The sequence below is a fragment of the Centropristis striata genome, chromosome 6, assembly GCF_030273125.1.
Source record: "Centropristis striata isolate RG_2023a ecotype Rhode Island chromosome 6, C.striata_1.0, whole genome shotgun sequence".
In the NCBI taxonomy this organism is placed as follows: domain Eukaryota; kingdom Metazoa; phylum Chordata; class Actinopteri; order Perciformes; family Serranidae; genus Centropristis; species Centropristis striata.
In genome coordinates, this window is record NC_081522.1 from 10,263,586 (window position 1) to 10,273,503 (window position 9,918).

Consider the following 9,918-nt stretch of genomic DNA (forward strand, 5'->3'; position numbering starts at 1 on the left):
TGGGTTTATGTGTGTTTTTGTGAGCCTTTTAAATATTTATGGAAAAGTTAACATGACAGTGTTAACAGCGTGTCAGAAACAATAGTACAAGCTTTAAGAACAGGTGACAAACAATAAAACTGCAAGATGCTCAACGTTGAGTAAATATTTCTTCTGATAGTCTTCTCATGTGTTTTAAGCAGTTTCAAAATATTCTGCAATATTTCTGCTGTCAGCTCATTCCATGTGTGTAAATATGTAGTTTTGACTCTAGAATCAGTATAAAGCCACATGTGAAGAGTGACCACAATGGTCAGCAGCTGTGTGACAAACAAAGGATGCAGGGAGAGTACGAGCAGCTGACCCTGTATGTCAGGAATTGTGAATATTAAGTGGGAACAGATGGTGCCCTTAAGTGTTCAATATTAAATTCATAAACAAGAAAGTATATATTATATAAATGATCATAATGAATAAAAATATTAAAATATATCAGATCAAATTTTGTTTAAAACGTTTTTTAAATGTAAAAACATTTTTTAGAACTTTCATTTTCATTGCATTTGCAGCTGTATACATCATGAGCATCCATAGAAAACTTTGCAAGACATCACAACATTCAACAAATGCAACAAAAACAGCCACAAAAACAGGGGCAAGTCAGACATGTATACATTCTCATTCTCAGTTATTCCCTAACTTAACAGTTAATTTCCTTGTTGGCATCATGTTTCTTGTAAATATTCCATTTTCTTTCTTGTAGAGTTCTTCTCGAAGATAACATCTTTAATTTTTTGTTGGTATGTCAGCTTTTCCATTGACTAGATATCCCAAACAATCTCAAACCATTGTCATTTCCCTGGGGGCTCAGCTATGTCTTATTATTTGCAGTGGTGGAATGTAACTAAGTACATTTACTCGAGTACTGTACTTCAGTAGAATTTTGAGGTACTTACTTGAGTATTTTCATTTTATGTCCCTTTACACTTCTACTTCACTACATTTTCAGGCAAATATTGTACTTTTTACTCCACTACATTCAGCTGAAATCTTTGGTTAATTTTCAGGTCAATATTTAACATAAAAAAACATGAGAAATTTTAAGTGATTAGGAAATATTTTTATATTATTTTATAATTAAACATCAAAACAGTATATTAAGTAGTTGAAAATAATCCTATCTTTACAAAATGAAACGCTGCTTACATAAATGCATCAATATGAATATTAATCCAGTAATATATAACAATCTGAGGTTACTCTGCATAACACATATTACATTTTGATGCTGATACTTTTTTATTGTATTGTGTATTTTTACTCAAGTACATTTTAAAACAGGACTTTTACTTTTAGTTAATTCATAGTGTGGTATTAGTACTTTTACTTAAGTAAGAGGTCTGAATGCTTTTTCCACCACTCATTTGTCATCATTTGTTTATATATATTTAAAATGTAACACTTTGGGTCTTCGTAGAAAAAAGATGGCTGTGTCATACTGGACAGTGTGAGGTAATAAAAATATTTTATAGTACAGCACTTTAGAAGAGAGTCCAAGTCCATCCAAGAATAAAAATTATTTTCACAACATTCAGTGCAAGTGGGACAATGCTGAACTTTATTCTGACAGTGGAAACGCAGTGCGACATAAGGTCCGGCAGGGGGCAGCACAGCTCCACCAGGCGCTGCAGCTGCCGGAGTCACAGAAGGAGAAGAAGAAGAAACGGGACGGTCTTGTTTTTGTAGCCTGTCTCACGCAGCGGCTCTGCTGTAAAAATGCGCATCGAAAAGTGTTATTTTTGCTCGGGACCAGTGTACCCAGGGCATGGGCAGATGTTTGTAAGGAACGACTGCAAGGTATGCTACTGTCTCTCTGTCTGAAAAATCATATATCTTTACCAGAAGGTTGTGTTTGACTGCCAGCCTCTGTCCGTTAGCTAGGTGGCTAATGTTAGCTTTAACATAACGTGCTGTACTCACTCACGTGGGAGCAAGTGTTAGCTGACAGACTGTAAATAAGTCAACGTGTTGATTATCTACATCCATGATCAGTCATTCGTAACGTGGAGTTAAACATATAACATTTATATAATGATTTTCTGAAATGTCAGACCTAATTTGCCTTTGATAGCTGGATGTGATAGTCCGGACATTTAACTAACAGGCCTCAGGTTTGTTTGGCTTGTGGAGTAACTGCGCCCTCTGAAGGTACACTGTGAAAACAGGAGATGACATCACCCTGTGGTCAGATCATAAACACGCCAAACTCCTACATCTGAAAATTATACTATCTTTGTGGAGCTTCTAATGTTTGTTGTGGTTGTGTTAGTGATAATTTCAAACGTTGCATTAATGTTTGAGGCCTCAGTATCATAAAACACATTACTTGTACAGTCACAAGATAAATCATAATAACGGTCGAATACAAGATTAGTATTTCCTTATGTATTTTGCTTTATGATGTAGTAAGAACGTGTAGTAAATTTTACAAGTTTCTTCAAACCATTAAAATACCCCAACTAAAATCTGTTTATTTTGGCAGTTTTTATAATGTACACATTTGTTGTGTTTTTAAAATATTTATATTTATAATGTTACAAATGTGTACAATATTAAACATAACTGTTGGAGAAATATAGTTGTTATAATCATTGTATGGCCTCCTTTTATGATATACTTTTAGGCTGAAATGTAAATAGAAAGTTTTTTAGAATAACAAATAAGAAATAAATAGAATAAATCATTTTTACATCAAGCTCATAACTAGGAATGCACCAATCGATAAATTGTGGAACGATACCAATTTTTAATTTGTAAATTGTTTATTTAGAAGTTGTTGTTGTTTGAATCCATCATTAAATAGTAATTGAATTGTTTTAAAGGATCCCCCCCCCCAAATCTGATAACCATAACATTTTGACAGGGCAAAAATGATGCGACACATAAGATAAAAATCAAACACTGTCATCAGTTAATATCCTCTTATTTGCCGATATGTTGATTGCCGTCGAAGAGGGGAATAACAGGCAAATACTGATCTTCAGCCCAAGTATTGGTGCATCCCATAAACATGTTTGTGACTGAGGTATGTACTGAGTGAGACCTTTTACAGTTGATCTCTCTCAGGTACACAGACTATGGCAACACTGTTTTTCCAAACTACCGTAAACTTACCTCCTAGCATTTCTGTCTTGGGGTTTCCCATTACTTACTGGGTAAGATGAATGGTAATACTGTTGTATCTGTGATGAGCTGATCATACGATGGTATGCCAGTTGACAATGAAAAGTATGAATGAAGATAGCACTAATATAAATTGACAATTGTCCACCTGGCAAGAAAGCCACAGCTGTGTTTGCCTCTGAAGTTAAACAGCTAATTATTTTGTTTTTCTGTCTCTTTTTAAATGAATGTAGCAATTCAGATTCTGCAGATCAAAATGCCTCAAGAACTTCAAGAAGAAGCGTAACCCAAGAAAAACAAGATGGACCAAAGCATTCAGAAAGGCAACAGGAAAGGAGTTGACAGTGGTGAGTTGGTTCTCTATAGAGCACTGTCTCAATGTCACACATTTGTTTTACTGTTACTTATTCAACAAACATCCTCTCTTTCAGGATAATGCCCTGGAGTTTGAGAAACGTAGAAATATACCTGTTAAATACAGCAGGGGTCTGTGGGACAAGACAGGTAATGTAGAAATGCATTTTACACATGTTTGCTGTGGAAATCTTTTGTCATTTGATTTTTTTTTTAAGTTAAAGAGTCTTTTTTTATTATTTCTACAGTGGAAGCAATGAAGAGGGTGGAAGAAATAAAACACAAACGACAGGCAAGATTTATCATGAACAGGTGAGCACAACATTTTGCATTCTTCTATTCATTTTTTTTTTGGGGGGGGAGAGTAAGTTACTCTTTTGGTATCTTGCCGCTAACAGTTTTTGTATAACAAATATGGTATTGACAAGATTTGAAAAAGAAATTTACCTCACTTTTGCTGCTTCTTGTCTCAACTCAACAGATTAAAGAAGGGCAAGCAGCTGGAGAAGGAAGAGGCCATCACCGAAGTCAAGAAAAACATTCACCTTATCAAAGCACCACATGCAGGTCAGAATTTTACTGCCTAATAAGTGTACAGAAGATTAGTCTGTTATTTCAGCCATTGTTAAAATGTTGTGTTTTTTTTTTTGTTTTGTTTGTTTCACAGGAAAGGCCAAACAAATGGAAGCCAAAATGGTGCAGAAGTTACAAGAGGACGTGGACATGGGGGATGAAGATAACTAATCTCCTACCCAAGGACTTTTGTGTTGTGATGACTCTTGTGAGCAGTTGACCTGTTTTGGAAACAAAATTTCCAGTTGTTGATGGACACAGTAATACATTCAGTTTTAAATATTTGTATGTGGGCTGAAAGCATCAATCTGACGAAGATCTGCCTCCAAAACAGCAGCAATTAATCACGTTCCTCCCATTTATTTTTTCCCTGTGTGGTGGTTGAGGCTGTAAAGCATTTATTCCATCCTGTTGTATAATAAAATATAAAGTAAAGCAGAAAATGTTCAAAAGTAATCAACAAAAATAAACAACTTTTCGGTAATGTTCTCTTTTGATTCTTATTTTCTGTGACACTTACCACACTGTAACTATAGTTTAATTAAACCACAGTTGTTGCCAAAACAAATGTATGTTTTTTTCAGTATGAAAAACATGAAACACTTGACTGTTGTTTCTTGTGGATTTTTGCTGATGAGCCATTCATTTTCAGTGGTCATTGTGTTGGTATGAAAGTCATTATGGAGGATGGCTGCAATGCACACAAATGGAGTACTGTATATCATGTAAAATGTAACAACATAAATGAATGAACCTATACTCAATAGTGTATGAATCATTTGAGCAATGCACACTATTTCCACATCTGTCACTCAAACACAAGGCTTTTACCACCTTTGACAGCAGGTGGAGTAATACACTTGATAAAAGATATAGAACTGAGTATTGGCAAATAATGTGCAAAAATAATGAACATAATCTTTTATCTTCCAGGCCCACATTTAAAAAAAAAAAAAATCTATTAATAATCTAAAATCCAGATTAGACAATATACTAAAACGAGTCTATTTGACTCAATAGGAATATCTATGAAATGTTTATATTAGAAGTTTTATAGAGGTCCATAATTTACTTTTGTGTTCTACATGGCTTTTGTATTTGCATTTTTTGGGGTAATTTTCTTTTATTAGGTAACATTTTATTTCCTACATATATTTAGCATTTTATTTTATTTTTTATCTAACCTGTACAACTGTTGTCTCTGGTCCTTATTTTCGTGTAAATAACATAAAAAAAATAAAAAAAATAAATAAATTATATACGGATGAAGATTATGTGTCCATGCATTTTGTAGACATGACTGTTGTATTTGCATTTTTTTGTTGTCAGTTTATATACGGATGAAGATTTGTTGTGCGGTTTAAAAGCATAAAGGCATGAGGTAATAACGCACCATCTGCATATATTGTGCCAATATCAGCTCCGATGCGAATTTTACTTTTTTTTTTCAAGACGTTTCTATTGTGCGATTGCGAACTCTACTTTTGCACAGCACAAGATTTGATCATTTAAACTCTAACAGGAAACAACTGTTGGTGGCTTTACACATATTTATATGATGATTGTGATGGTCGCAGTCTGTCTGCGATCTTCCTCTCTGGCATCGACTCCCCGGCCTGTTGCTGGACAGGCTGCCTGACAGGCTGCTTCACTCGCCCGCCTTGTCGCTCCCGGTACCACCTTTTATCTTTCACAAGAGCTGCTTGAACGGCTAACCTTACATCCGCAGTTTCGCGAGCAAAGCAGGGATTCATTACAGATATGTCTGAGGAGGTTGAAGGAACGAGGACTTCGGTGGAGCAGCAGGTAAAACGAAAAACGACAAACTGCTGATTTAACTAGTTAGCCAGCGCTGCTAGCACGAATTAGCAGGCTGCTAGCAGCGAGCTAGTTAGCCGGTAGCTACAGTTGGCTAATGTCATCAACGATGCTACTGACAAATAATTGTCTCTTAGCGTTTATTGGTAGAACAAGTAAGAAATAATACTGTTTGGTGGCCGTCATGCATTTTAGAACACCACAAACGCGTGCAAATGTATTGATAGTTTAGCTGAAATGGGTTAATCTTGTAGCTAAACATGCTAAGTTAATTGGCAGGATTAATGCTAGTGCAAACAACAGTTGGAGTTTCCCCTCATGGCGGCGCCTGTATATTGTGAAATGTAAATTCTTGCCATATTGGCTGTAACTGCTACTGCTGTTGCTGCTGTCAGATAATATTGCTATTGTATTATAACTAACTTCATATGCACTTTGAATTTCACATTTTGTCCCGCATCAAGGCGACTCAGTGGGGCATTTTGTCACCCATACACTCTGTGCTCTTTTTGCAGGAAATGGAGGACAAAGTAATCAGCCCAGAGAAAGCAGAGGAGGCCAAACTGAAGGCCAGGTATCCTAACCTAGGAGCCAAGCCCGGAGGCTCTGATTTGCTCAGGAAAAGACTTCAGAAGGGGGTGCGTTTCATACCTAAACTTGGCTAGCTCCTCATTTTAATAAAACCTAAGTCTTACAATATTCTCACTTAATATCTGCTTGTTTGTCCAGCCAAAATATTTTGACTCTGGCGACTACAACATGGCCAAGGCAAAGATGAAGAATAAACAGTTGCCATCGGCCCCAACAGAGAAGACTGAGATTACAGGCGGGCACATCCCAACACCTCAGGACCTGCCTCAAAGAAAGACTTCAATTGTGGCCAGCAAACTGGCTGGTTGATGGTTTTAGGTTTACTGTTTTGTTATCATTCCACCCCCCCACTTCATATCTACCTGCTGTTTACAGTTTTGTTTATGTTTCACCTTTATATGTATTCTCTAAGAACAACTTATGTACCAAGCCAAATTCTTGCGATAAATCTGTAACTATTAGACACTGAATTGCCAGCAAGTTAAAGCCAACAAAAAGTTGTAGCTGGAAATGTTTCTCAAGATCTTAAAAAAAATACTGAGTAGTAATTGATTCTAAAATAAATATGAATGGAAGTTAATGCTATCATATTCTCACTTAACATTTTAACTTTTAAGGTTATATGCCTCCATACAAATTGCCTGTATCACAGAAGCTGAACACCCTGCAAAGAAAAATCTTGTTTCTTTAATCTTTCCTGTTACTGATACAGAGGCACAAATACTTCTGAGTTATAACCACAGACATTTTGTGTTAATATGTCTGATGTTTAATTTACAAGTATGTCTTTCAGCTTGAAAAGGTGTTGAGTATTTAACTGCTCATATGGAGGCATGTTGGTTTAAATAGTGAAAAGTGAGGTAATCTTGTTTTGTTTTCTAATCCTTGTTTGTGGCCCTTCCTTTCTCCCTGTGAAGCTGTTTGATTCTGTGCTTTCAAAGTACTGAAGATTAGATAACACACACACACTTTGTAGCCAGTTGTATTTTAATTCATTTCAGTGACATTGGTTTGCAAGGACTTACTGCTGGTCTCCATTTCATCCTGACCTCTAAAATGGCCTTAAAAGTAATGCACCGTTGTTCCTCTTGAGCAATATTTGCTCCCTCAGTGAGAATCTTAGTTATGAAGTTTGCCTGAATTGTCTGTCACTGTCTGACTGGAATCACTTACGATTTTAAGGAAAGAAACTCCCATGACATGTCTGGAGTGTGCATGTGCATTAACTGTGCAGTCACACTGTGCCATTTGTTTTGTAAATAAAATAGTTTTGCATAATATCTTATAAGTACACTTATTCAGTTGAATGTGTCTTTGCATTTATTTTTCCACTCAAATGTTGCTAAAAACCACATGCACTAGTAAAAGCCCAGTTTGTGTTGTACTCAAGTAGAAATCTAAGATGATAAAAAATATGCTTTCATTCATACATAAGATGATTATATACCTGCTTATTGTATTTTTAATGTGTCAGCCAATATTGACTAAAATAGTAATTTTCCTGTTCTTCAGGAACATTTAGGGTCAAGTACTGAAATATATCACAACACACAGGATGGCTTAACTCCTGTATAAAGCCATGTCCCTTCAAAAGCTGCCAGAATTACCTGTGTAAATATTTATTTTTATCTGAAGGGTAATTTCAGATATACAATACAATTAATTTTCACAAATGGAAATTCTTAAGGGTTAGTACCTCAGTCTAAATGCAGGGCCTTGACAGTATAAGAGGAAGGTGGGTATTTTTTTTAAAAGGAACTAAATAAAACTGAAAATTTCAAACATTAGTATGCAGGTTCACCAGACCATGATGAAATATTAACAGAAAAAAATTAATCTGATTTTGAAATGGCAAAAGCATAAGAAAATTACTTAAGTTACAGTCCTCTTATGTTCCCTTTTAATATTAATTTTGGGTAAAATGATCCTTCATACATTATGACTAGAGTAGGAAAATAAATAGGCTCGATTGGCAATGAGGTGTGATTTTCCATCCCCTGTATAAATAATGCACATGTTTTATGTGTCATGGCAGTAATGTCGACACCACCTCAGCCTTCCCCTCAGGTCGGTGTCTTGAGTGTTATTTCACCTTTTCTTTTTTCAATCTTGAAAATTGAAACAATCAAGTATACAAATTGCATACATGTAAGCAACATAATGGTACAGATAAATATGATAATGAATAAAAAATAGCATTGGGATAAAGAAACGTAATATTAAATTATTACAAGTAAAAAAAGTGTTATTCTTTAATTCTTGAAATTTTGCTTGAATTCAATGTTATATTATCATGTTCAAAATGCATAATGACATGTTTACACTCAAATGTTGATTTATGATTTGTCTTACACCATATATAGTCTTTAATTTGAGTTAAAAAAAGTAACTGAAAATAGATGGATACAATGGTAAAATAAATGTGTTAAAGGCATGCTATGCAGGAACAGTCACTTATTGTTTGTAAACAACATTCACATTAGCCCCTCCTCCTCGCTCAACAAAAGTGAAAGCAATCACCAGATTCACTCTGGTTTTGGATCAAGCTTTGTTTGCTTGATGTTTTGCCTTGCTATATTTAAGTTTTTTGGCACAGTTTCTGCTAATTTCATAACTTTGTCCCTGAAGGCTGACACCCAGAAATGTCACAAACACAGCGAAATGAAAAGAAATGACTTACAGAGGGCAGGTCTCTGCAGATTCAGACACTATTACACACTTCCAGTCGGTTGTAAGTGATAATCGAGAGGGATTTTTCTTATATCCCTTTTTTATACTGTACAATGGAGTCTGTACATTGTTTTTAGGAAAATCCTGAATAGTGTTTCATAGGATGCAATAAGTATATGTTTATTGTTGCAATCAGCATTCATAATGTTAATACCATTTAGCATCAAAGGGGTTATATCCTTGTGCTTTTGTAATTAGATTCAGACACTGCCATTCACTTCCAGTCGGTATTAAGTGATAATTGAAAGGGATTATTTTTATATCCCTCTCAATCCCTCTCTTGATTATTTATTTAATACCTATAGAGGAAGTCTGTACCCTGTTTTAGGAAAATCCTGCATAGTAAAAGCATGGTTAGCAATTGCAATATGCAATATCTAGGAAGTTGGAGGAATAAAGATTTTTATGGTTTATATTAATGAATACTTTTTTTTATTCGTATTGGTTATAATCAAGGCTAAGCCCCAAAAAGCTTTTCCGCAGTGAGAAAATTCCCTTTTTCATATAATGTATATTGTTTATGTTTATTATTGCATTAAGCATTAATAATGTAAATACCATTCAGTATCAGGGACCATCCTCTGTTTCTTGAAATGTTAGATCATTTTTTCATTTACTTTTAGCTCTTCAGGTGTCACGAGCTCATTGGCCGCTGGGAGGCGCGCAAGACGCGCGAGAGCAGAACGTGTC

The 9,918-nt window shown here is 35.2% G+C and overlaps 2 protein-coding genes across 2 annotated transcripts; both read left to right on the forward strand.

Annotated features, from left to right (window-relative positions):
• Positions 1-1,686: 1,686 nt before the first annotated feature.
• Positions 1,687-4,848, forward strand: rsl24d1 (ribosomal L24 domain containing 1). Its single transcript, XM_059335588.1, has 6 exons — positions 1,687-1,836; positions 3,396-3,509; positions 3,594-3,666; positions 3,765-3,828; positions 3,998-4,083; positions 4,184-4,848. Exons 1-6 carry the CDS (start codon positions 1,756-1,758, stop codon positions 4,258-4,260), a joined length of 495 nt encoding a protein of 164 aa, XP_059191571.1. The 5' UTR covers positions 1,687-1,755; the 3' UTR covers positions 4,261-4,848.
• Positions 4,849-5,532: 684 nt separating this feature from the next.
• LOC131973560 (cAMP-regulated phosphoprotein 19-like) lies at positions 5,533-7,778 on the forward strand. Its single transcript, XM_059335589.1, has 3 exons — positions 5,533-5,895; positions 6,423-6,545; positions 6,637-7,778. The coding sequence occupies exons 1-3, from the start codon at positions 5,851-5,853 to the stop codon at positions 6,805-6,807; spliced, it is 339 nt and encodes a 112-aa protein (XP_059191572.1). The 5' UTR covers positions 5,533-5,850; the 3' UTR covers positions 6,808-7,778.
• Positions 7,779-9,918: the final 2,140 nt, after the last annotated feature.